This window comes from Xiphophorus hellerii, chromosome 12 (genome assembly GCF_003331165.1).
Source record: "Xiphophorus hellerii strain 12219 chromosome 12, Xiphophorus_hellerii-4.1, whole genome shotgun sequence".
Taxonomy (NCBI): Eukaryota; Metazoa; Chordata; class Actinopteri; order Cyprinodontiformes; family Poeciliidae; genus Xiphophorus; species Xiphophorus hellerii.
The window spans coordinates 4,653,315-4,681,009 of NC_045683.1; the positions used below are offsets into that span (position 1 = coordinate 4,653,315).

Here is a 27,695-nt window from a genome sequence, read left to right on the forward strand (position 1 = left end):
AATTCTGAGAAAAAAAGTCAGAATTTATTTTCAGCGGCTCTTATCCTCTTCCGTAGTTTCCGAGTCACATCTGCAGATTTTTAAATTCAAAACCAACTTCTTTTTTTTCTTCCATTTTGTTAATATTGTGATTTTAAAAAATACTTTCAAATATTACAGCAAACAACAAATCAGTCAGATTTCAAGAAAAACAACCAGACACAAATTCAGATTAGCATTTTTATTGTTTATATGTCATTTCTGCGCAAATATATGTTGGAGGAAAAAATAAAAAGGAAAATAATTAACTATTTGGAAACTGGAAGTTCAGTTCCAACTGTGTTTTCTATCAAATTTAAGTCAAACTAAATTAGTAATAATAAAATCCTTTGTTAGAATCACTGAACTGAAAAACAAAAGCTCAGGGAGGCGATGTGTGTGCATAGCTTATAACAACCTCCAGAGGAAAAAAAAACTAAAAATATTTAAATAAATGCTTTAAAAGAAAATAAAACGAGGCGGTGATGTAAACCCAAAGAGACTAAACTTTCAGTGGTTCATCCCCAAAACGTGAGAAAAGCTAACGGTGCGATTCTTTAGCATGCGACGCTGGACAGACGAGCTGCACTGGAGTGAGGAAACTGAACGGGTCAGTTAACGAGGATTAAAACCCAACTTTTCTCTAGAGTATAAGATTTAACGGCTGCAGGGCGACTTGCAAGTCATTTTTTAAATTCTAAAAATCAGGAGAAGAGAAGAAAACATGAAACATCTTCACTTGGAAACCTTTAGAAAAGATGGCGGCATTGTTTTGTTGTATGAGCTTTTGAAAAAACATTTTCTCACTTAGAAACGTTACGAGTGTGAGCTTTGAAGAATAATTTAGGGGCTCGTAACAATAAGAAAAAGTGGATTCTAATCCTCAAAACAAACTAAAAGTTAACATTTGTTACCATTTTCAGATAATTTGCAAGAAAAGAAGCGAAGAACCCGAACCCAGCCAGCTGGTCCCGAGAACGATCACTTCCTTTCTGTTTGGAGCCTTCAGTGACACATTTACTCCAGCTTTCCTGTTTCAGTCACGTTTGTTCACGGTAAATCCACGTAAACGACACAGTAAACACGCCGTCGCCCCACCAGGGGGCAGCAAAGAGCTGAACAGAAAATTCTCCAGACGAGATGTTTCTCTGCAGCTGGACCCAAAGAAAAGCGGTTCGTCCGGCCGGGCAGAACCGATTTCTTCTGGTTAATCCTTCATGGAAACAAAGCAGCGAGTGGAAAAAAAACAAACTGAATATTTCTCTCCTCACCATCATGAGCACAAATCCTACGGCTGCTCTCATGATGCTTTTGGCTCATTAGAGAGAAAACTTAAAGGCACAGATTCCCCTGATCGACAGGGAGGAAAACATCCCCGTTTATCCTAAACTTTTAGATTCACTTTTAGTGTTGGAAGTGGGAGTTTTCACACTGAGTCAAAGTATTTTTGATTCTGTTTCAGTGAAACGCTGCTGCTCAGCTGTAAATCTGGAACCCAAACCAGCAGGATTACAGATTAGCAGCGAGGACTTTAGAGGAACGTCACTGACATTTAGGAGAAACCGAAGACGCTGCCGAGTGTTTGAGGCTACAAAGAAACCAGAAATAAATGTAGAGATTCAGGAGAGGTGATTCAAGCCTTTCCCCATTGATTCAAGTAGATGATTAGTAGTAGAGCCATTGTAGACAGAAAAAAGGAGCAACTTTCTGCCAAAAAACTAACATTTTCAAAAAAAAATTAAAAGAAAATTTCTGAGATTAATCTAAAAATTTCAGAGTTTGAAAGCTGAATTTTTGCTAGAAAATAACTGAAATTTTGAGACTAATCGCTAGAAAATTTTTGAGCTTATTCTAAAAACTTCTCAGTTTTGTGACAAAAATTTACTCCTTTTTTTTCTCTTTTCTACGATGGCCCTAATACTCCGCTGTAGGAAACATAGTGGCAACGTTTCGGCTGCAAGAAAAGCAACAAGGTTTCCTGACCAAAGCAAGGAGAAATCGCTGGAAAAACGCTGAACTGTCAGTTTTAAATCTGCGGATTGAGCTTTTTGTCTGACCTCTGATCGGGTCACAGAGCTGCACTCCTGATTTATTAAACACAAAAAATTAGAGAAAGTTTTCCTGTCGACAGGAAACAAACTATTTTGGTGGCTGTTTTTTTCCTATTCTGTTAAACAGTCGATTGTTCCTCTCTTGACATTTTCTGATCTTATTTATCGTCTTTCAGTTTTAACAACAAGCTGCAGACAAAATGGATGATATCTGAAACCTCTGAACGTCTTCATTGGAAATCCCTGCAACATATTCACACACAGTGAGGAGCATTTTGTGCATTCCCTTCAACATCACAAAGATACAGCTTTAACAGAGCGCAGGCCAACGCTGCAACAAACTGGACATAAAGTGCAAACGGACGTAGGCTTTCCTCTCATGGCGTCAGACCAGCTGAAGCTCCAGTAAAACCAGTGAGACAGCAGGTGGCCGGTTAGTGGCTCTCGATCACCACCGGCTCGTAGCCGCCGGCAGAAACCCTGAAGACAAAAACAGAAACACAAACAGAATGAGAATCTGTGAAGGAGCGGGTTAAAGCCCTGAGGTTTCTGCTGGAGTCAAAACTGGGATTTTAAATCAAAAGAGGGAAAGAAAAACAGAAAATACAGAAAAAACATCCACATTCAACATTTTACAAGTCAGAAATCCATCAATTTCTCAGATGTCAGTTAATTTGAATGAGATTTTTTATTATTTTAGTCATTTTATTTATGAATGTATACATGGCTGGACAAAAGAACTGACGGACGGACGGACACTTGCATAGTTACGAAACACAAAGAAACCAGAACAACTGAACCTAGAAGTTAAAGAAACTGCCATCAGTTCAGCTTCAGCCGCGCAGCTTCAGCCGCGCAGCTTCAGCCGCGCAGCTTCAGCCGCGCAGCTTCAGCCGCGCAGCTTCAGCCACGCAGCTTCAGCCGCGCAGCTTTAGCTGCATCCTCTGCTGGATCTGCTTTCTGGTGGTTATGAAGTGAAAGAGTGAGGAGTGGAGAGCAGGAAGTGTCACCTGTTTCCCAGTCGGATGCTGCTGAGCGCCGTGGTTCCGTCTCTGCTGACGAACAGGCGCAGGTTGCTGTCTGGAGGCCAGAAACAGGCAGAAACCAGCAGGGAAACTGGTATTAGCATATTTCACTGCTGTGGCTTTTCTAAAGCTTTCATTTCTCTCTGATGAGTTTCTGTTGCGTCACTGAAGGCTGCAACCAACATGTTTTACACGTAACGGCGCATTTACTACATTTACTGCCCTGCTAACGTGCTCAGACACCTGGAGCAGTTTGCTAAAGTAAATACTGAAGTGAAAAGGTCATGAAGTTTATTTTTTACAGTCTTACAATTAAAAACATTCTATATTTCTGTTAAGAGGCTGCTCATCTAGTTCATACCTTTAGATTATAAAGAAAGTTGTACAGCCTGCTTTATATGTACAATGTAATGAGAGTCATATGCCTGCACAATTTGTCAAAAACCAAATAAAGTTTTGAAAAAAAACCATTCCATGTTTGGTGGCCATTTGTACTCAGTTCCCCTTACTTTGATGCCGCTAAATAAAATCCAACTTATCTGGAAATAAAAAACACCGAGTATATGTAGAAAATATCCGCTCTGTGCTTCCATACATTTTTAGATTTAAACCTTCCTTACAGAGAGTTTAAAATCAGAGGTTTTAGTTCAAATGGAGCCATTATTTTATATCTGCAGCCATCCATGCTAAGCCCAGACTGGACTGGATCAAACTGGATGACTTTTGTTTGAGAAGTCTTGCAACAGGCGGAGTTCTGCGGGTTGAAAGTTTGAGTTTCATCAGAGTTGTGACATTTGGGACACACTCTCGTATCTAAAACCCTCCAGTGATGGTGTGGAAAGATTAAACTGTGTTGCAAACGCTGCTGAAACTCCTCTGAGGCTCCAACCAGAGAAACGCTCCCTCTTTACCTTCGGTGTTGTTGATATCTGCAAAGTTTTGACTTTGGACGATTTTCTCCACGATGTCGTCGGCATCGATGCGGGTGTCGTTGACCCAGGTGGGGTGGCTCTCCACCGAGTCCTGCTTCCTCCTGAAGTACAGAACAAACACCATGAGGCCGCAGCCGCTAGCTAACTAATTTAGTAATTGAATAAACATTTACTGGAGTATTTAGACATTAAAAAGGGGTATTTGCTGAAAAAACAACACACAGAGAATTAATTAAGCCAAAACTGCAAAAAACAAATATACATTTTGAATTTCATAATAAAAAAAAAACCCAGCTTTGTCTAAATATTTTCTACTCAAAGCTCTTCAAGTGGCATTTTAGCTTCCCCTGGTTCAGATTCTGAAAAAAAAATAAAAACATCTACTAAGCACCAAATACTTATCAGTTAATCCAAACAATAATCACCAGATCAGCGCTACACTGTATTGATGTCAAGTCCAGCTGTTCCACATGTTGATGCTAGGAGTTCTGTTTTTAGCTGCTGAAGCAACTTTAGCTACAAATTATCAAGCATAATCTAAAGGAATGCCATGTTATTGTATTTTAGACAATAAAAACGGAACTACATTATTTGACAATTTGCATTTTTTAAGTGTATTCCTAACATCGTATATGAAGGTTTAAGTGGTTAAATGAAAACTCTGCGGAACGTGCCAATTCTATGCATTACAAAATTAATCGTTAGTTGCAGAACTAATTATGACTATAAACTTCCAGTATTTTGTGCATCTCTGCTTTATAATGCAAATAAAAGTATTTTTATTTAACTGAACCAGGAAAAAAAAAAATCTGTTGGAAGACATTTTGGGAGGATTCACGTTCCTCGTCCATCAAAGACGGTTTATCGCAGCGCTTAGGATTCACGATGGGAAAAACGTCCAATAAACAGAGTTCATTAAACCGTTAATTAAGCGTCCCCTTGTTTTAGGACTCTTCTCTGAGTCAGTACCTCAGGGGTCGGTTCGGGGGCAGAACAGGCCGTGGGGGCCGAGGGGGTCTCTCCGGACGTCCAGCGTCCTTGTCGCCCTCTGGTGGCGGGTCGGCGGTGAAGCAGAGGCCTCCGGAGGCGCTGCTTCCTGTCGAGGTGTTCCTGCGATGCGTGAGGTCCGACAGGCTGGAGGAGCAGGAGTGCTCGGTGCTGTAGCCTGCAGGACGGGAGAAGCACGAGAAATTAGACCAGGGGATTTAAGTTAACGGTTTAAGTTGAGTGGGGTTTATTTTTATGTCCAATATTTTTTTTGTTGGTTTATCAACACATAATACAAAGTTGCTCACATTATAAACATTTTGCATAACGTCTCAAAATTTTTTAGACATGTAAAACACCATAAAAACATAACGGAAAGAAAAAATACATAAAAAAAGTGGGAGGAGAGCTGGAATATTTAATCTAAGTTTTTAATTTAGTGACATGGTAGGTTAATTACATTATTCTACACTGAGAAAGTAAAGATTAAAACTAAATTTCACAGAATTTTTTTCTACCCTCACAAATGTTCCAACAGCGTTAAGACGATATTTTTATCATCTTTCTCTTTATTTTTCCGTCTTCCTTACATTTTTCTGTACTTACCTAGTTCTGCATACTTCAACCAAATTCAACAATTTATTTATCAAAACATTTTAAGTTTCAGCTTTTAGAATTTTTGAGACATTTGTACTTTAATGCAAATCTCAGCTCCGTTGAAACGCACTGAAATTCTTCAGAATTCAGCAAAAACTTTGTCGTCTTTTACAGCGTACAACATCGGCCACTTCAACCTAAATAAGAAAATTTTATTATCTACAATGCAAAAAAGTAGATAGTTTCCCAGCGAGAGTAATTTCACTTTGTTATTTGTAGCAAAGGATCTGCAACTGCGTTAAATACAACATTACGGTTGTTCAATGCTTGGTGTCATTTCAACTATACAAAGTTTAAAAATTGTATTTAATGTTTAGAAACACAAAAAAGTAGTGAAATAACATTTATTTGTGGATTTTGAAATGGTAATTCAATAATTTGAAACTGATGAGAAATCAAAGATGGAGCATATTTATAAATATGTAAAAAGGTAAATAAAAGTGCTTTGTTTTTAGAAATTCAGAGGGTTTTTTTTATAATCCAGACCTTTTACACATTTTCTCCCTTTCAGACTCTACAGGAAGTTTCCAGGTTCTTCAGGAAGTCCAGTACTTAAGAACAGAACCGAGGCGTCGGACCTGCTGGTGGGTTTCCTACCTGAGATTTTGCTCTGCTGGCTGGCGTAGCTGGAGTTACGAGAATGACCAGACTGGAAGACTTCTGCCGGACCGGACTGGTTCTGGTTCGGCTCGGAGTCGTCCAGCAGGCCTGAAGGAGCAAACGGATCGGTCAGCTCAGTGTAGGTGGGAGCAACGAGCGATCAGCCTCAGGGATGCAGAACCTAGACTGAGAACCGGCACGGTTCTAACCAACTCGTTAAAATAATTACTCTGTTCACTATAAAACTTTTAAGTACTGTTTGACTTCAACACAAGAAAGTTTAAATCTTAAACAGAGACAGATTCCTCTTTCTTTTCCACAATAAGCTAAAAATTCTAGTTTTTAACTCCATTTTAAAGGCTTTTATGTCCTCTCTGCATCATTTTCAGATTTTAAATAATTTGGGGAAAGATGCAGAGTTTTTAAATATATTCACTGACCTGACATGCCTAAACACAAAAACCTTGTTTAATAAACCTCATCTATATCTATATATCTATATATACTGTATATATATATATGCTAATCCAATAGGAAATTTGATCATTAAACTCAAATCCCTTAAAAAATCTCTGCAAGCTAAAATCCTGAGTTAAACATCTAAATCCTGAGAATAAAACAGGTTTTAGATTTAATGTGCAGTTAATAAAAAGTTTCAGATTAAATACATTCTTTAGTTAAGTTTAGAAGCTGAAAATAATGAAAAGGTTGACACAGCCACTCAGCCTGCCATGCATTGATGATGCTTTTCTCAACGTAAACAAAACATTTCTGCATCTTCTACCAAAGCTTTGTTTGCATCAGGGTTATAATAGTTTTGGATTTTTCATTATAGTTTAGTTTAATTTCTTTGTGACTTTCTGTTTGTCTAGTTTAGTTAATTTAAATTAGTGTTTGGAGGTTGTTTGCTAGTTTTTACTACAATCAGTCATTGAACAGAAGAACAAGTAGAGCCCATCCAAAGACTGAAAGACAAAGATAAGACCTGCATGGACAGGTTCCAGTTTTCATTAGCTACTATTAGTTTAAAATTATTTAGTTTTAGATCAGGTTTACTAGTGTTAGTATAGTTTTTTCATCTTTCTTACCTTGTAGGTGGGGAATTCAAGAAGGTCAAAGCATTGAGTTGTGATTATGTTTAAATTTATTTCGTAATGAATACTCAAAAGAAGACACAATTTCCTGAAAATGTAGTAAATTATTGATGAACAACAACTGACTCTGCCGTTTTAGCCCAACTTTTGCTTTTTGCTGACGCCATTTTGCAGACGAGCATTTACGGATTATTATCATGGATTATGGAGTGCCGTAATTTGCCGGCAGCTGATGTCAACTGATCGAAAAGTTAATAAAGGGATTCATGAACACAAAATGAAGGATATTACATCTATAATTTCAGTATGTTTTGGTTTGTTTTATAAATACATGATATACTGTAGTTCTACTTTTTCTCCATTAAACATTTCGGAAATGTTTTCTCAATTTCAGTTTTTGTTACTTTGCTCGCTCAGGTTAACTCTGATGACCTTTGCTTATAGTAACTATGCTTCTTCTCTATTGAACTCCATGTCAGAGTAAAACCCAGCTGTAAACAGCCGTTTCTCTGCTTTTTGCTGAAACGTGGTTTTGAGGAGCGACTCCCACCCGAGCTGATGATGGAAGGCCGAGGCTTGGAGGTCCGGCCCAGAGAAACCCCTCCAGCTGGCCCGGTTCCCTCGGCCGTCCCCTCCCCCTTGCAGTCCAGCTGCAGGGTGTGTTCCTGTCCGGGGATGGAGATGGACTTTGCTGTGCTTGGAGCGCTGCAGAGGGGAAAAACAAAACAGCTTTATCAGCCTGGAACAGATTAAAGGAGCAGAGGGAGCTGCTGCGCCTCAACAGATATGAAGGAAAAAATTAGTCATTGTTTCAGCACATGCTTCAGATTATACGCGTTTAAAAAGGAAAATCTGATTGTTGCCTTTAAATCCTGAAAAAAGACAGAAGAAATATCAGAAAATTGAAATGTCTTCATTTTGCTGCACTCCACTCACACTGGATTAGATGTTACTGAGGTGTTCGACCAGAACAGACCCAGTAAGAACCAGAGCCAGAAACCATGTCTGCTCTTAAATAATTCAAAACATCAACATCTGGACTGGTTTGATTCTTTAACTGGATTCACAGGATGACTGATGACTTGGTGCTTTAATCAACAAAATGCATTTCTGAGAGAGAAACGAGCAACTTAAGTTTAATTTCAGGTAAATTCTTGTTAGTAACTGTAAAAATAGATATAAAAACATAAAATTCGCAGGTTATTTTCCGCAGGCCGCCTGATGTAATCTGTGATCAGATTAATGAAGGCCGTCAGCAGAACCAACAAGTTCTGTAAATGCTTTAGACACACCTGGAGGGGCAACAGTAGAAATATCACCTAAATGGACTCAATGATTTTAAAATTTTAATTTAAAAAGGTTGCAGAAAGGATTTGTAGCATTATTTAGTCTCTTCAGAGAAAAACTGAATTTATGCTCCTACTTACGTTTTGAAGCAGGGATCTCCAGAAAGAAGAGTCATTCCAATGATTACCTGTAAGGTGCAAAAACGTAACAAAAGACAACGGCTCAGGTGAAGAAACAGAAACTTCTTCCATTTCACTTTCCTAAACATAAAAGTTGTTTTTAAATCATTTTGTCAAGCTAAAATTTATTTTTCTATTCATCAGTTCATGTAGTTTTGTGCTTTTTTGTAGAGCAGAAATACGTTTCTTAGCAGAAGACAAAATGGTCTAGTCAAAGAATGTGAAACTGTAGAATAAACATGAACATGCATTAAGCTCATGTGACTGGACTGGCTTTGAAGCAGAGTGTACTGGTGATCTCTAGGTGGCGCTGCAGAGCCCCAGACTCCTCCCTGAATGGATGGAGACCATCTAACTGCTTCAATACAATTTCTGGTTTTCATCCTACAAAGTATTTAGGAATTTAAACTCATTTTAAAATCTATTAAAGACTAAAATGAACAATACAAACTTTTTCTGACTAATTTTAGATTGGTGCTGAATGATAAAAAAAAACAAAAACATTTTTTAATGGTAGAAAAACAACTTGGTGATACAGGAAAACCATTTATCTGCCATCATCGGTGGCTATGCTAACTACAGAAATATACCACACAGTCAGAAACAACCAATCAGAGGCAGGACGAGGACCTTAGCGCTGTCAATCACTCTCATGCTCACCACCTCCTATTACAACTGGTTCCATGGATGCTAATGCTAGTTAGTACTGGGAACACTGGGAGAAGAAAAAGAAGCTTAATTTTTTTCATTAATCATCTGCCGTGAGATAATAATTTTAACAAATACATTAAAAAAATTAATAAAAGTTATGTACTGCAGCTTTAACAGACACATGGTTTAACGCATAAAATCCCAAAGAATGTTGCCAAGGCATTTTATCTTATAATCAGGCATGTTCAGGCCCTCTAAATAAAAAAACCTTCACATGCCTGGTCTAGAAAACCAGTCCAGACTGAGCTCTTTCATCAGTTTGACATGGTAGAGATTAAACTGGCTCCTGTTCAAACTGGCGACTATAAACGAAGCCGTAATGTTTTATACAGGCTCGGTTTTCATGCCGTCCGTCCGCCATCTTGCCTTCAGGATGGAGTTGTCCTGCCGTGTGTTCTTGGTGTCGTATCCCTCCAGCAGACAGCAGCGCACCGTGGAGCCGGAACCGGCGAACTCGGCCATGTTGAGGTCTGTGAAGCCCAGCTGAGGAGAGGAAGAGGAGTTTGGACTCGGTTAAATCTAGATTCACTAATGGAGGCTTTCGCTGCCATCTATTTCAGACACACGCTGAGAAAACGGGAGAATCCTGTGACACCCAGTGTTTAGCAGCCAGAGTAATTTCACTTTGTTAACAGCAACGCTTCTAGTTTTAGTTTATGACAGGGAGCGAAAAGAACCACATCAGTTTATTTTTAACGTTGAAGATGTCTTTAAAAGGTAGAACTTTGTCACTTTTTATGCTAAATCTGGAATTAAATAGGAACATGTTACTTTCCTGCTCAGACTAAGTGAAGAGACTAATTTCCCTTCAAAGCATTTACAGTGTCTGGTTTGCATAACATAATCTGGTGAGAGCCTGAAGCAGTGAGGACAGCGCCTGTCATGTCGTATTTAATCTACAGTAGAAGAAGAAAAGCAGTTGTTGGGGTGAGTCACGACTCGATACGTCGCTTCTATATGAAAATTTAAACATTAATAATGAAAAAGTAGTGGTTGTGTAAACTTATATTTTGACTCAATTTCAAATTCTTGTTTGAGCGTTAGCAATATCAAAGAAATAATCAACTTATTGGATATGAAAAGCCTTTCATTCCTTAAGTGCCAAGTAAATCTAATTAGCATCATACCCACATTATACTAATGTAGGTGCAAAATTCAAATAAATTTCACATCTGATTGACCAAAAAAATCACAAGTAAAGTTTTGGTACAACTGGATGTAAATTTAGATATTAAGAGATAAAACTGGCTCCTAAAGCATATTTAATTATCAGCCCAATTTTACTTATATCGATAGGTTAAAAAAATTACTAACATCAGCAGATGCTGATATATCTTGGATTACTAAAAAAATCTCAAGTCTTATGAAAATTTTGATTTCACAGCCCAGTTTTCATCCAGATGATAAAGCAGGAGACCCCGACCCAATCTGCTCCTCCACCTCACTGTTTTCTGCCGGATAAATCCTGTCCTGTCAAAGTTCTCATGAGCCAAGAATGTGACGCTTGCTGCTCGGTTTAAAACCTCTGACCTCTGAAGTGTAGGTCAGGAGTTTCTAAATTCCAGCGTTGACACAAATACCTCAGATAAGACCCTCATCTGCTCGACCTCAACTTCAACATGCCAGGTGGAATCAGCCTGTTATCCACGCTGCATGTTCTGTTTTTTCCAATCAACTGGGCTAAAGTTGATTGTTCCCATTCTTCGTTCCCCAGGTTTCCCCTTCTTTGGCAGAGCTTCTGTTTTCATAGGTGCAACCTCTAAGGAGGGAAGTGGAGTAAATTTAACTAAAGGAAATCCAAAAGGAGAACGGGCAGAAACAGAGGAAGCGGTTCCTGTCATGCAACATCGTCCAGGAATCGGCATGAGTTTAGGTCCAGGTAGGGATCGACCTTGCTGCATTCATGAGACGCGACTCATCTGTTGGGAGGCGTCACGCTCAGAGAGGAGCTGCCAGGATGTTTTCCCAGCTTCCAGGCAAGAGTGAGTCCAAGGCAGAAAGGTTTTTGATTCATGTTAGTACCAAGCAGGAGGTTTTACTCGTGAAAGCGCAGCGAGAAATGCTAATATTTATGTGACATGACAGTAAGGTTTACAGGAGGGGACACGGGCCCATCTGTAACTGTTTCTATGCGTTTATAGAAGGCAGACAGGAACTCTTACCTTTGAATATGCTTTTCCTCCTTTCAGTTCCTGCAGGGAAAACAGGAAGACAGTAATGAACCCAGGGATTTAGTTCTGATTAAGTCAGCCTCCAATTACAGGCCTTCAATCAAATAGATCAAATGAAAGGCTGAGACCACACACACACACACACACCCACACACACACTCGACTCCTGCTGTGGAGTTTAATGAGCAGGTTGAAAGATTTAGCATCTGCACTAAAGTGTCTCTGAAACATTTGCCTAAATAGATCCAAACCTGCTGTTGCCGACTGAAAGTCAACACAATGTTCCAGCAGACCGAGCAGCAGAACATCTACAACAAATTCACAGAGTCAAAACTCCTGACTGTTTCTGACGTAAGCAAGACAGGAACTAAATGAATAAGTAAAAGGATAAAAATGGAGCAAAACAAAGAACAGTGTAGTTAAGTAAATAAGTCAATTTAATAAGTCAGTAAAAAACAACAACAAGTGAATATACAAGTAAGGAGGTGAGATGATGAATATATCAGTAAATAAGGATATAAAATATGAGTACATAAATGGAAGGCCCATCCATCCGTTTGTATGGATGGGCCATATATATATACAGTATAGACAGTATATATATGATGTACAAATCCACAGCACACAGTGTGTAATCTAGCAGGGCTCAGCTAGCTGCCCATAAAATCATCCCTCACTGACGTGAATCTCCCTCTAAAGTAAAACACCAGGTGAGAAATCGTCTCCCTCTTGACGTTGTGGGTCGTACCTTCCTGACGGACACCCTGCAGACGGACGGATCCAGCACCCCGGTGTGAGGGTTGGCGCTCATTTTTGACACAAAGGTGAACCTCTTCCTCCAGCGGACACAGTTCTCATGAACTTCCTCTCTGTCAGAAAGGAAAAAGAACAAAAACGTTTTGGGAACCGCTTTCAGCACATCTCTTCTATCTCTATCAAACAAACACGAACGCTTAAATTCTTCCTGTAATCGCCAACGGGTCAGTGACTCCCCTCTGGGAATAATCAGGAGGTTAACTGGAAAATTAAGCCATGATGGAGCTGAGACCAACAGCTCATAAACATAAAATATAGTTTATTATTTAAAACACTCTAAAAAGTGGAGATTTGTGACCTTGTGACCTTTGTCATGGATCCAGGGTACACTGATTTGTACAACCCTCGTGAGAAAAGCCTGTGAGCGACAGCATTTCATCATGATAGCCAGGAAGTGGTCAATCTGTGTGAAAACAAACCTCCTTCCTGAAAACAACAACCAATCTGATCAGCAGGTCCTGCAAACCGCTGCAGCAGCTCTGGATCCTTACGAGCAGAGTGGAAAATGTGACATGTGGAACAACACGGAAATTTGATTTTCTGCCACCTGATATCTTCAAAGCAAGAACAAAATGAATCTCTGGAAACCTGGTGTTTACTCAGCTTAACCTGAACATTTAAAGCCAAACCAGGAAAAAACGTGTTTTAATTAGCAGTAAGTCTACATGCTTACAGCTGGTGACTAATCCTTTACACAAAGTGAAAAAACACGTTAAGGAAAAACAAAGAGTTGAACAGAACTAAATCAAAACTACAGCAAATGAATGTTATTGATCACATTCTGTAGATTTTGACAGAAAGTTCAAAGGCAAAACAACTAAAATCCTAAGACAATTTAATGCCCCTAGAATATTCTAATGAAAACAGTGGAAAACATCCTAATTCTTGATTAAAAATCCTAGGAAAGTGGATGAAAAACGTAAAAATTAAATTACCATTAGTTTATTTATACAGAACCAAGCCACAACAAATCTGATCTCACATCATTGCACAAGACAAACAGAATCCATTTGGGATCCATAAATCACCAATCACTCAATACCAATCCAATAATATTCAGTGGACCTCGGATATTCATAAGGGTTAAAGAAGGACAGTGGATTATGAATAGCTGAAAATCTCTCTAAAACACTAATAACTTCAAAGAAAATATTAAAAAGATAAAGTATAAATGTAAACTAATTTTTGCCAAGAAAACGGTCTGAAATCAGCCAACTATCAGCTAACTCAAACATTATACATCTAAGAATCTTGTTTTATGCATTTTCCAAATTGATTTATTTTGTCATATGTATTTTATTTCCCTCTAACATTTCCTCCTTTATTTTTATACATTTTCTTTATTAATATAAAATGAAAAACTCTCTCTCAAACTACGTGTCACACAAATTTCCACTGAAGTCGGCTTCATTTGTGGGAAGATGAAAGCTAAAAATCTAAACAGAATCTTCAAATAAATGGGGAACAACATCATACATGACAGACTGCAACTTTTAGAATAACTGTAACTATATTCACTCAACAGACAAATGCAATACAAATCCACTGTTTGCATCCCACTGTTTTTAAAGTGTTGTGCTGCATTTCATCTGACTTTTATGTCATTGACGTGAGAGACGCATCATAATTCTACACCAGAAAAATGCGGTAAATTTGGACGTAAACAACGGCTGAAAATTATAATTATGAACTTATAAAAGACGTTTGTGTCATTGAAGCGCATCACACCATAATCCAACCACTCTTGGGTCTGACTTCACATCCAAACAGACTCCTCTGCAGACGCTGCAGTCAGTGCTCTACAAAACGCCGTTACTAGGAGTTGTGATTTATTTTTCTTAGCTTCCTCCTAGTTGTTATGATGCTGTTGGCTCCCATTGCTGAATAACTTTAAAATCAATCTATAAACTGCTCCATCTATCAGTACTTTTGTAAACAATGTGCTGCTGTGTGACATCAACGTTCTTCTGTGCATTTGAGCCGCTTTGGGGACGTAAAAGGTTCTCACAGAAGTCTGATTCCTGCTGGGTTTAATTAGTAGTGTGATCAACCATGCATAAAACAACCAGACTTCAGCAAAAATATGGTAACTGAGCATTAAGACGTGCCGAGTGAAACCTCGTCCTGTCGAGGTTCTTCTATTGAAAGTTGTTATGAACAGGCTGAGCTGCTCTGCAGCAGCAGCTGCTCTAAACACGCCCTTCCCCCCTTCAAGTTATTCATTATCCCCAAAGCTCTCCAACAACACGCACTGATTTTTACCTCCTCATTTCTGCTCTTCCCTCACTTTTTTAACCAGTTAGTCATGCATCACAGCTGAATCATGAGCCACATTTAAATGCCTTAGATTTTATAGGAGCAGATCTGTCAATCAGAAGAGGAGATTTTACTCATAAAAACCGTTTTGCACGTCTGGTTTTTACGTTACAGACGGTTCATTGCAGAACTTGACTTGAGGAAATGTACTCCAGGTTATTGTCATCTCAGCCTGCCAGAGGAAGGAAACGTAATCATGATAGGATGCAGGCTTATTTTTGTCTTTCAGTTCTTTTAATTGTTTTCTGGAGCTGTGGTTCTCTAAGAGCACATGCTTTTGTCATTTATAAAAAGATCCATGAGATTTTTTAATCTTCATTTTTAAATGAAATGAACTAAAGTCTGGGTATACACAAATTAAAACCAAAATAAGCCCCAAAACAAAAGCTCAAATCTAAAACAGGCCTGTTAAGATACAAGGACGTGTAATTTCCCTCATTTGGGAGGTTGTTTGATGATCCGTTGTTCCCGGGAAAGAAGCGAGTTTCTGAGAAGTTAAAACCCAACAGCACACACACGCGCGCGTGCACACACTCCCAGGTCTTATCAGGACCCCCACGCTTTCGCTCCTCCGCAGCGTGTACGCCAGAGCGTTCCCGAAACGCATTCCTCAGTCCAGATGGCTTTGTTCAGGCTCCATGGAAACCTCACGCTGAAATCCATCGACGAGCTGCCAGCAGCTCTGAGGAAGAGGAGGAGACCCTTCACACCGACCCTTTATTTTTCAGCTGTTTGCCACCCTTAATTCTGCTCTCTGCTTTTAACATCAGAGTAGATTGTGGTGAAACATTTACCAGCAGTTGTGCAGTCAGAGGTTTAAGGTGAATCTGGCCTAGGATGTCAATGGTTAAAGTTGACCTGCTATGCTTCTTTGAACAGGTTGGGAAGCATCTATGGGTTATACCGAATATGTTCGCTACATTTTTTGCCCAATAATTATTCTTGGAAAATGAGATTTTTGTCTGATCAGATCAGAATGAGCTGTTTAAGGGCCTCTTGTTACTTTAAATCCAAATCAGCTGCTGCTGACCACACCCCCAACTCAACGTTTACACTCACATGTGAAAATGGCTGCAAGCAGATAGGCAATCGTACAACTGTAAATCTTTGACAAGCAGAAGTGGAGCCTCCTGCACAACAAACAAGAATGCAGCAAGTGGTTTCTAAATGGCAAGTCAATAGCAAAACACTCGTCTTTTCCAGCAGCCATTGTACACCGAATGCAGTGGTAAAACCAGCTGACCAAATGTTCTGGGGCTCTGCTGGGTTGCTAGGTTATGGCGGAGCTCTGCTGGGATTGCTAGATAACGGGCAGTGCTTGCTGATTTGTGATGTTACATTCAGAAGGTTTTTGAAGTGGCTCATTTTTCAGACACCATAAAACATTAACTTGTTGCCAAAAGCAGTCTGGGTGTATATTTTAAGCTCTTGGTCTGTTTTTAGAAGCAGTAGAATCCCAAATGGAAGTACAAAAATGTGTGAAATGTAAATTTTGCATGATAGAACAGCTAATGGTTGTTGTGGAGACTTGGTGTCTCCAAGATGCTCTAGTTCCTCCACAATGCACTTCTGAGACTTGTTTTAGCTGCCTTACTCACCCCCAACTGTGTGGTGCCAAGTTAAATATGACCCCTTGTCCAGTTAGTGTTAACTTACTAAAAGAAACTGACCTCTGTGTCACACCATATTTATACCCCTGGGAAACAAGAAGTCATGTTTAACCAGTCTGTAGTTCCTAGAAACTCAGATTAACTTTAAAAAAAGTAAATTATGAAATCAGATACTGTGCCAACAGGAATTCAGCTGATGCTTTCCCCCCTGAAACTAAACAAAACACACTACAGCTTGAATTATTCAAACATTTTCTTGTGAAATTATACTACTGCAATAAAAGCTTTTTAACATATCTACACCAAGAATAATAAAATATAGCTGCATGTTTAGCTTCTTGTACACCATAAAGTGTATTAATTCAAATACCAGAAACACCGGCGCTACTGGAGCAGATTTAAAAATACGACGCAAATTTCTCAGTGAAATGAAACGAATGCAACACCTAATGTGTCATTTCTTTTTTCAGTTTCTACAGTTTTCTCCATCATCGCAGATTCAGACAAATTCTTAAAGATTATGACCTTTCTCCTCTGATTATGTTGATTCACTTAACTCTTAATACCAAAGTTATGAGAAGTTATTTCAATTTTTCTGGCTAGAAAACGGCGGCGAATGAATGAGCACTTCTGCACTGAACTAGTTATTCAGCATCATCATGTTGCTTTGACTGTAAGAAGAGATTAAATTTTTAATTGGTAGATTTAAATCCAGGTTTTTCCTCTCATGGTTGTCTTTATGTTGACTGTGGGGTTAATCACTGAGGAAGAGGACGAGGGAGGACTTCCTCAGTCCGTCATGAATATATGGAAATGGAAATTCCCTTCAATGAGTAATATAGGAAAGCAAATCAGAACTGCAGCGGTGAGTGAGCTCTAACTCATCAAAACGAAAATATTTACAGAGGCAAATTTACCTGAAAGCACAAAACAAAATGATTTGAGGCAAGTGTTTATTTTGAGAGCTAACACGATAATAGCAATGTTGGAAGAATGGTGAAGAAGGACGAGGTTTGACATGCAACTAATTTATTTTGTAAAGAATTTCTTGGCTTTTGCTCAACCGAAATTAGTCAGCAAGTGGTGGGAGAGACAAGGATTAGGATTAAGGCTTCTACTGATCCACCCAGAGCCCAAACATGCAGCTACAAACCCTGAATTTTACAGAAAAACTTTAGGAAACAAAGTCTTGTCTGTCTCTTCATGGTGGCTTATCTGCTGGTTTGTTCTCTCTCCTAGTCTCCCGAATGGCATTTTGTTTTGTTGGTTGTTATTTTCTGATCTTTGTGTGATTCATGGAAATCATGACAGCAACTTAAATTAGTTTCTGCATCTTCTGTCAGAACGGCAGGCACCATGGAGACCCACGTTAATATAAACTCCTTCCTGGAAAAGCTTTAGTGAGGAAAATCTTCACCAGTGGCATAGTTCAAAAATATGAGGGATGCAAGTTCACTAATAAGGAGCTGAGCAACTTTGACTGGGTCTCTTACTAAAAATCGAATACAAAACGTATTGCCTGAATAATCTCCATTTGAATGATTTATAATTTTTTCTCTTTCCTTTCTTTTTCACCAAAAATTGGATGACAAAAGTCTTCAGTTTGACACTTTGGTCTCAACCAGCTCCATTTTCCAAAAAACAACTTTGCTTACAGAAACTTCATAAATCATTTTATTTGTCATTTCTGTCGTTTTGTCTATTTATTTTGGACATTTGACATGTCTTTCAGGTCCAGTGGTAAATGTTCATTAGAATTTAAAGTTTATTGATCATTGAGGATGTGTTCTTGCATTACTATGCCATTACCGTTATACTACTTGAAAATGTTGTCAAAACAACAATATTATCGCTTATCACAATTAATCATCCAGCAAAATGTGTTAAAAGGACAGGCCTATATCTGCATCTACCACTTACGCTTGCAGACCAGATTTGCTCATTTCTAGAACTGATGTTGGGGCCGCCCAAAATCCTTCAGTGGGCCACATTTTGGACACCCCTGAGTTCCTGGATTCATGTTTATTTTGACCTCCCTGACACCAAACATCTTTAATCTGGACCGACAGGCTTCGGTAAATAGGTCTGTGCTCCATCTATCAGAGGTTTGCTTCGTTTGAACCGGGAGAAAAAAGTCTAAAACCAACAGAATATTCAACAGAAATGAACTCTCTTCCCTCTGATCAGCCTGAAGAAGATAAACTAAACCCCGTCCTGAATGAGCGATAAGTAAACATGCTGTCCGTGACGACTGATGGCCCCACGTTGGACCCCAGCATGTGATGACTCATCATGTCAGCAGCCAGGCGGTATGGGATCCTTATCTACCATCCTGACTGCTTTGGAAGGCCGCGGCTGGGTCGGGTCGCGTTGGGAGCTCAGATAAACGACCCGAGAGCAGAGCGCAGAGATCCTGCAGCGGGGATGGTGACGTCAGGACGGGAGAGGAGTCAGGATGTTCCCAAACGTTACAGGGTGAACCACTGAACGCAACACTCCTTTCAGACTTAGCGGCCATCGCTGGGCCAGTCAGGATGACAAATTTAGCTCACTGAGAAATTGTCTCAAAAATTGTGATAAACAATAATATTGTTGTTTAGATTTTTGCCACTGTGCTTCATGACAGCTTAAAAATAAACAAGTGTGGAGTGAAAAGTGTGGATAAAAGAGAAAAGATCATGCCACCAGTTTGGCAGTATTCCAGATATTTAAAACAGAAAATTAATGAGTAATTATCTATACGTTTTTCAGCCATTTTGTCCAGCTCTAAGTTTTGCACACATCTGAGATGGGAACGCAGCTAGTGTGATGAATAAAAGGGAGACCATCTAAAGTTTTTCCATCTCATCAGAACCTAAATCAAGATTTTGAGGTTCATCCAAAGCAGAAATACAAACACGGAGAGGAGCAGTATTAACAATCAGTTTCCCTGGGAAGCTGAAGTGGAAGGAAGTCCATTTTGATTACCTGCTCAGGCACCAGCCGGGTCCAGTCCAAAACAACCCGCTCACCTTCCCTCACGTCCCATCAAAACACTAACAACTGGAAAAGGCTGATGAAAACAGGAAACAGCTGCTGAAAAAGCGGATCGTCCCGGTTGATCCCTGACAAACTCTCGCTCCCTTTCTGGGATCCTTCCTGCTTTTCATTATGAGCCCCATTCCTCGTCTCACAGGACTAAAGCACAAACTTGATTATGTCTGGAGACTTTGGAAAAAGTGATTCTTTTTTCCTGCAATCTAACACTGCAAGGGACAAAAGACCTCCAGGGATGGCTTCCTGGTTGTTTCCACTGACTCACTAAAACAGGATTGAAACCTCAGAAATGTTGTGCCAAACCTCCAAAACTTAAAAAGGTACAGAGTTGATCCACTGAGGTTCATACAAAGACTCTAAAGAACACAAACTGATTAATTTTTCTTACTGTATTATGACAAAAAAAGACAAAATGTCAGCTTTTTATAAATACCATTGGTAGAAGCTCACCATCCAACAAGAACAAAACCTTCCCCACTGTGTTTTGCAGATGGAGGGGAAGAGACACTTTAAATTTTCCCAAAAGGTCAACAGTAGACGGTCCGGACACAGTGCCAACTCCACCCAGAAGTTCACTGCACTGCTGAGGCTCCTAAGAAGCACATCCTGAACGAGCTGCCGGGAAACAAGCCCGACAAACGTAACCGGAAAGCAACCCACAACTGGAGCGGCAACTTAAAAATAATAAATTCAATGTTAATTTACTTGAATACTAATATTGTAAAACTTCCAACATTTCAAATCAACAACATTGGAAATACTCACATTACCTAAAAACCGCTCCGACTCAGGGAGCTGATACCTTCTGGGAAAGAACCCAGCCATATGTCTTTATTTCATATCAGCCACTAAGCATAAAAACAAAACAAGATTTTTTACAGCCCTAATCCACTACTTTATTAAAATACCTTTTGGTTTGATGCTACCATTCAGTCTGCTTTTGTCAGAGTCCATCATCATTATTTGGTCGATCTACCTTGCAAAGTTTCTCCAATTCAACATCTTATCCACACTCTTCTTCAAGTGACCCAACAAATTTTCTGTTAGATTTATTTCTGGCTCGGCCATTCCAAACCTTTTATTTTGTTGCAGATTTAGAAGTCTACTTGGAGTCATGGTGCTGCTGAAAAATTAAATCCATCTTCAACTTTCTAGAAAACACTCATTTGGTTTGGATCAAAACCAAATGTTATTTCCTCCACATTGAAAAAAATGCCCAAATAATGATAGTCTTCACTGAAGTATTTCATGAAGAATACTGTGCATTTTTTGGTAGACTTCTCCTGACTGGGACCTTGGTGCAATAAGATTTTTTTAGATTTTTGCATCTCTCTGCCATCTCTGACTGAAGGATTCGGTTGTTTTTCGCAGTAGATACTGCACAAAAAATATGGGAAACAAGTTTTAGGATGATTTTATTGCCGGTTAGCCTTTACGTCACACAAAAGACAGACTTTTAAATTTGGGTGAACACACTTCTGAGATCTTCACTTTCTGTGCTCACCCTCTTAAAACTCAACCGTTCCCTCTCTTAAGCATTCCAACATTCCTGTTCTTTATAAAACTTCATCAATAAAAAATCCTTGGCTCTTATTTCGTCTCCACATCAAACACGATAAACCCCGATCCGGAGAAAAATACCTCCCATAGCCAAGCTGAGCCGCACAATACTGTTCAGTGTTGAGATGTAAAGAATCAACAAGAATAAAAAGCCAAGCTATAAAATGTTCGAAATGTAACATTCAATGTGTGACAAATAGAAAGGCAGTGCTGACAATGGAAAGAAGCTGTCACAGCAGAGCCCAATTTCTGCCAAATCAAGATGGAGGCCATCTGTTTTTAAAGCTGCACACAATGAAAACACATTTTCAGCTGGGGAACGTGCCCGTCTGGATGCAACGGACTCCTTCCTGTGTCGATAAATGTCTGATAACTTCAGTTTTAAAATGTTTTCCATGCGGAGCAAAATCTACTTTCAAATTCTTTTAACTCAACAGACCAAAAAGATGGAAGAGGGTTCAGTTAAGAATATGGAGCAGAGACGTCAACATTCAATACGCAGTACGACAAAATGAAAACTTGGATAAAGTCACAATTTTTCCCCCCACATCTAATGATGAACCTTTTCACAGTTAAACTTATTGAAACTTCATGTTCTGATGGAGTACAATATTTTGCAATTTATGTACAAAGTGCAAAAAAACTTTTACCAAGCAAAATTCAAAACAGATTTGTAAAGAGAAAAGGAAATACAACTTACAAGGAACTGAAATTTTATAAAAATTATAAAAAATTTGATTCACAACACGATGATTGATATTAAAGGTGTCAGTTTATGGAACAATCTTGAAAGTGAGATAAAATATCCTAAATCTGGGGCGTGGCGTGGTGGCGTGGCGGTTGGCGCGGCCCGTATTTGGAGGCCTTGAGTCCTCGACGCGGCCGTCGCGGGTTCGACTCCCGGACCCGACGACATTTGCCGCGTGTCTTCCCCCCTCTCCTTCCCCGTTTCCTGTCAGTCTACTGTCATATAAGGGACACTAGAGCCCACAAAAGACCCCCTGGAGGGGTAAAAAAAATAAAATAAAATCCTAAATCTCTGCTTTTAAATTAAATTTTAAAATGATTATGATGAAGCAATGTTTCGATAAATGAGCTGATGTTTTGTTGTGTATTTGAAATATGTTTGTAATGATCTAAGTTGAATAGCTAATTTTATTTTTATGTTAATAAGGGGCAGATATTAGTTTAGACTTCTCTCTGCTCCTTTTCATTCATTATTTCTTTTAGTAGTTACGTGAACTTCTCATATTTATTAATGAGTGAATGAAATAAAAAAATCTAATTAAATCTGGGAACAAAGTGACTTTTTGTTTAACCAGTGAACCTGGCGCAAGCTAAGCTCAATACCACCAGCACATGTTAATGCAATTTAATTACCAAATACTTCATTTATTCCAAAGGGAAATTAAACATTGTCAGAACTAATATCCTCCAGGTATCTTCAAAGAGTCGTTGTAGAGCGTGATGGATGGAAGAGTTGATTTGAACTTCCTCCTCCTTTCTCTGCTTTTTGGTGGCATTATCTGAGCTTATGAGATGCTAATCAGCTGCAACCAGGTGTAAAAGAAACCCTTGTTGCCATGGTTACTGTCTGAAAGTGCAAAAATAAATAAAAGAGCAGAACTCCTTACAGCTGCACAAAATCCAAAACCAGAGGGAATAACTGACCTAAAAAGCAATGCCTCATGAACAGAAGTCTATAAAAGATTAAATCTGAATGCAACAAAGGAGTCGGTTTTCTACCCATACAACAAGGCAGATTTAAAGAGCAGCAAAAGCAAACAAGGTGGATTGCAGTGTTTGTCAACAACTGATGGTGTCATCCAGGACATGTTGCTGAGACATATCGCCTCCAGTGCTCAGAAATTGACATGCTAGTATGTCATGGCAGTCAAGAGACAGAGACCCTTCCTGTGGGAGATGTAGGCAGAGGTACGGCTTTAGCTGCTCAACCTCTAACTACCAGCTAAGCTAGGTTGGTGGAATCAACTCACTTTTTGGTTACCTAGCAACTCACTTACTCTTTGGTTACCTAGCAACAACCTGTTGAGTAACTGGTGCAGCAGCAGTTTAAGGTTTTGCTGCTGTTGATTATAACTGCTTAAAAATAAAAAATAAATAGAATAGAAGTACTTTATTCATCCCAGCAGGGAAATTACTTCGCAGTTACAGCATAGAGACAAGACACAATAACAACTACCACTGAGTAGTACTTGTAGATAAATTTTAAAAAATGGCATGGAGCGAAGACTTTGGGACAAAACAGGAACGGTCGTGTCACTAGTTTGGTAGTATTTCAGATATATAAAAGAAAAGCTAATCAATTATTGATATTGACTGATATGAAAGGCTTATATTGTGATATGTTTTTCAGCGCTAGATTGATTTATTTCTGTTTCATGCTCAAATGTTACAGATGTACAACAATGTTTCAGGGATACAGGCCATAAAGGGAAACACATTTTCAGAAGCACTTTCCTGCTCCGATCTCTTAAAGTGAAAACCAAAATCAGATTATTACTCCTTTATGTTGCATCCACAGATACAACAGGAGATTCACAGATTCTTTACACTGACTTATTGCTCATTTCCTCAGAGCTCTGGCAAAGATACAAATATTAAGAACCAATGAGGAAGAGTGCGGTTGGATTATCTGGAGTGTTTTCCTGCAGCAGCTGCGTTATCTGAAGTGAGTGACACTGATGGCTGAGATCAGAGGAGCCAAACAAAACTTTCCCTGAGAACCAGTCAGTCACATTCCCAACATGTGACCCTCTTTCATAGCCCGGTCGATCGCCGGTCCCGATTCGCGACCCACGGCAAGAACAAGGCCCGTCGTACAAAGACCACGTTTGTCAGATCGGTGACATAACCCTAATCTACGTACGAGCCTCCCTGTGCCATCCCTCGCTCCTCTGAGAGCGCCTTGTTTTCTGAAGCAGAGATGATAACGGAGAGGGGAGGGCGGGAAATCAGAGCCATTACATAACCAGGAGAGAGGAGGACGACCTCTGACACCACATGCACAGACGCAGTTTGGTTGGGTGGAAAAAGATGTGAAGTGATTCGAAGATCTGATGAAACTGCAGCTTCTGGTGGTAAATATTTAAGCCAGATTTAGTCTCTGAAACCAGCCAACACATGACATGAAAATCTGAAATTTAATTGATTCATTTTCTCTTGGTTTACTTTAGGGCTGGAAAATATGGCTGAAAAACTTGGCACGATATAAGCAATATTGATAATTGTCTATAATAATCATTGATTTGTTTTTGTTTTAAATATGTGAAATACTACCAAATTAGTGGCATGACCTCCTGTTTTATCCAGTTTTTACTTTTTATTTCCATTGATTGGGCATAAAATAAAAACGAGTTTGACATTGACACCTCTGCAGCTTGAAGTTGTTTGGGACGATGGTTTACGGATTTTATAACTGTGCTTGTGCTTCCTTAGGAGCCAGACTGCAAACATTAAACAGTCTCCACTGCATCAGTCTGTCACTTTATCAGTGAAAAGATGCAAAGCAAACATATTTCCAGGCAATAAATCCGATATCGGGAATCAAAGGCGAGGACCTTTGATGTTGGGAACTTGTCAGAGGAAGATCTGAATCGGCCAGCTGAGAGTCATCTTCCCAATCTGGCTAATCTCAGTGGAGGTTAAAAGCTTGTAAACACAGATCTTATGAGCCGAGTTTAGCTGAGTTTAGTCTGGACGATCATGAAAGGTTCCAGAGCAGAGACTCAGAGAAGTGGCTTAACGTGGCTACACCCTGCCATTAAACATGACTCAAAAGGTAAATGTTCTCCGATTGACGGCCTGAGCTGCAGAAACTCAACAATCTGCAAACAAAACTCAAACTGAGCTTTTAGAGGAAGGAAGAAAACTTAAAACCAGACAATCCTGCAGCTAGTGTCACCTTTTTGATAACAACTCGGTGTCTGTATTCTTGGATAATATTAATAAAAAAACAAACAATGCAGCTTTTCTCACTTTATTGTCACCCCTAAAAGCTTCAGTTTCTATTGCAGTGGCCTAATCTCACTGAAAATTTAAGAAGATTCAAAAGCTTGATGTGTTTTTTTTACAAAATAATTTGTGGCAAAACTCATCATTCTTATAAGGCATTTTTACATGTATGTTTTATTTTTTCAAGTTGATTAGTGACTAGTCATTTTTAAATGACTAAATATGACATTTTCCTGTTTTAGCCACTCTTCAGAGGGGAAAAACAAGAAAACATGTCTTTCAAGACTTTCTTCTGCTGATTACAAGTGAGGAAAGGACCACAAGAAGAAAAGAAAAAAACAACTTGAGTAAACGTAAATATACACACAATCACAGCAGTAATTAAAAAAACCTGGAGCTGTGATGAAAAAGGCTGGATGAGGATCCATATTTATCTTGCCACCACAAAATGAACAGGATGGTAAAGAAGATATAATTCTCTGCTACAAACGGCAACAAATTTCATTTTTGGCTCAACATATAATTTGTAAAGAAGTCTCAGGAGATTGAGAAAAAACGTGTTCGCCCCTTTGTGATTTCTTTGTTTCAGATCAAACAAAGGTAAATATTAGACCGAAGAAAAGTATGTTAAATGTGTGATCACTAACCAACCCCAATAACTAGTTGGGCCAAAGTTTGCAGTGTTTTTGTTTGTAACTATTTTCTTAGGAGCAACAGCAAAATATCAAATAAATAGACAAGGACATCATAATAGTACTAGCAAGCTAGGAACTGAGAATTGTGCTTGCTAACGACTCATGTTGTTGAACCAGAACATGTTACTGTAATATTACTGTTTGAAAAGATTTATTTTTACTTACCGGTACTCTAAATAGTCTATTGATTTTATTTTTTTTTTACATTTTATACTATTATCCTACTCAGTTGCACATTCCTTTGGAACAAAGTGCACCATTTTGGATAACTGCAGTATTTTATGTTGTATTTTTGTACAGTATGTTATTCTTAACTTAGTTTTTTTAATATATATATTTATACTTTCAGTTTTTTGTGAATCTACATGCCTCGATTCTCTCACTTTGTTCTTGTTACACCTGAATTTCCCCAATGTAGGACAAAAAAAAAGATATTTCTATTCTGAAATATAATCTCTGCTCCCAGATATTTATCTGTTCGCATACAACATCAGTCTTCAATAATAAGCCTCTTCAGACTCACTGCATGACAGACTGCTACAGGAGATCATCACCAAGGTACTTGATTGAGTTAACTTTGGTTTCGGATAAATAAAGCATTGTTTAATTAAATTGAATGTCAATGCAGAGGTTAAGTTGGCCCAGCAGCCTATATGCGAACTCTTATGAAGTTTCCAGAACAAAAGACAAAATAAACTGACTAGGGGAGACATTTCAATAAAAAAAACTCAAAGCAGGTGTGTATAATTCACAGAATTCCTCCAAAATTAATTAAAACTAAATCTGAAAGTGTAACATGACTTTTAAACGCTATTATTTAAGCATTTAAAAGCCATTTTGCAGCTTTTATCTGACTGTTTTTTTTTGTACCTGGAAGAAGTGGCGACAAAGTCTCCGTCCAGCAGCCGCAGTTTGCAGAACAGAACCCCGTTGACAAAAGGCACAGCGGTCAGCTCCTCCAGGGTCAGCTGGGTCTGAAACTTGAATTTCTTCTTTTTCACGAAGAACGCCATGATTTCACGGCGTAAACTTGCTTAAAACCGACGACTAACCGAACCGCTGGTAAAAACAGACGAAGCTAAAAAACAAACCGCTGACGCTTTTAAAGGGATTTTGCAGGCGAACTCCGCTGTTTCTTCTCCTTCAGACGGGATTCAGCGCTTAAATCTGGAAACAAATCAAGTCAAACTGTTAATAACGGTTTACGGACACGGAGGAAACGTTCGTGAAGGTTAGGGAGGGGAAAAACTCACCTAGATTCATCTCGACCTCTGTGAAAACCACCAGCAGAAGGTCGACAACATTGAAATGTCAGAAAAGAAGACCCAGTCCGCCTTTCTTTGCGGTTCCGAAGACAACTTTGCTGTTAGCCGCAGCATCAATTAAACTGACAGCGGGTGCTATCTAACTTCCGGTTGGAATCTTTCAGAATAAAGGCTCAAAAGCTAAAATAGCTCGGTTATTCTAAACATAACCAACCACCAAAACACCGTATGTGTTGCTGAATCTGAGATAAGTAACATTTAAACTTTATGACCGAGTTTTACTTGCTTAAATATTTTAATGTTAACTTTTTTGTTTTTTGCTTAAATATCGATGGCCTCTTTTCCGGTTGATTTTTGCTAATTTGACGAGACATGCTGCAAGTAGAATTGTAAGTGAAACAGCGCCGCTGTGTGGCCAGATATTCCCAGGACTAAGAAAAGCGCTTATTAAATCCCTTATTTTTTATATATTCTACATGGAGTGGGAATATTAGCCAAAAATTGTGTTCAAGTAAGAGTACTATTATTTTAATATATTTTTACTCTAGTAGAAGTAGGAATTAGTCATTAAGTTTGGAGCATGAATCGCCTTCTTATCTTGACACCGAATCATCATCAGATTCAGTTGAGTACTTTGACTACAACACTAAAATTCTTGATTTTCTTTTATTTATTTAGCACTATTGCATTACAACAAGAGGGTCCTGAGG

At 38.9% G+C, this 27,695-nt stretch overlaps 1 protein-coding gene across 2 annotated transcripts; it reads right to left on the reverse strand.

The window, feature by feature from the left end:
- Positions 1-205: 205 nt before the first annotated feature.
- LOC116729864 (protein FAM102A-like) lies at positions 206-27,109 on the reverse strand. Of its 2 annotated transcripts, none has more exons than XM_032578696.1 (12): positions 26,974-27,109; positions 26,591-26,887; positions 12,461-12,581; positions 11,704-11,733; positions 9,908-10,024; positions 8,792-8,838; positions 7,915-8,069; positions 6,268-6,378; positions 4,996-5,191; positions 4,006-4,127; positions 3,080-3,149; positions 206-2,549 (listed from the first exon to the last, which is right to left on the reverse strand). In XM_032578696.1, the coding sequence occupies exons 2-12, from the start codon at positions 26,731-26,733 to the stop codon at positions 2,504-2,506; spliced, it is 1,158 nt and encodes a 385-aa protein (XP_032434587.1). In that variant the 5' UTR covers positions 26,734-26,887; positions 26,974-27,109; the 3' UTR covers positions 206-2,503. The 2 variants fall into 2 exon arrangements, 1 of the variants encoding a protein (XP_032434587.1); XR_004341212.1 differs by lacking the exon at positions 206-2,549 and adding an exon at positions 2,565-2,910 and having other exon boundaries at positions 3,009-3,149.
- Between the last annotated feature and the right edge of the window lie 586 nt (positions 27,110-27,695).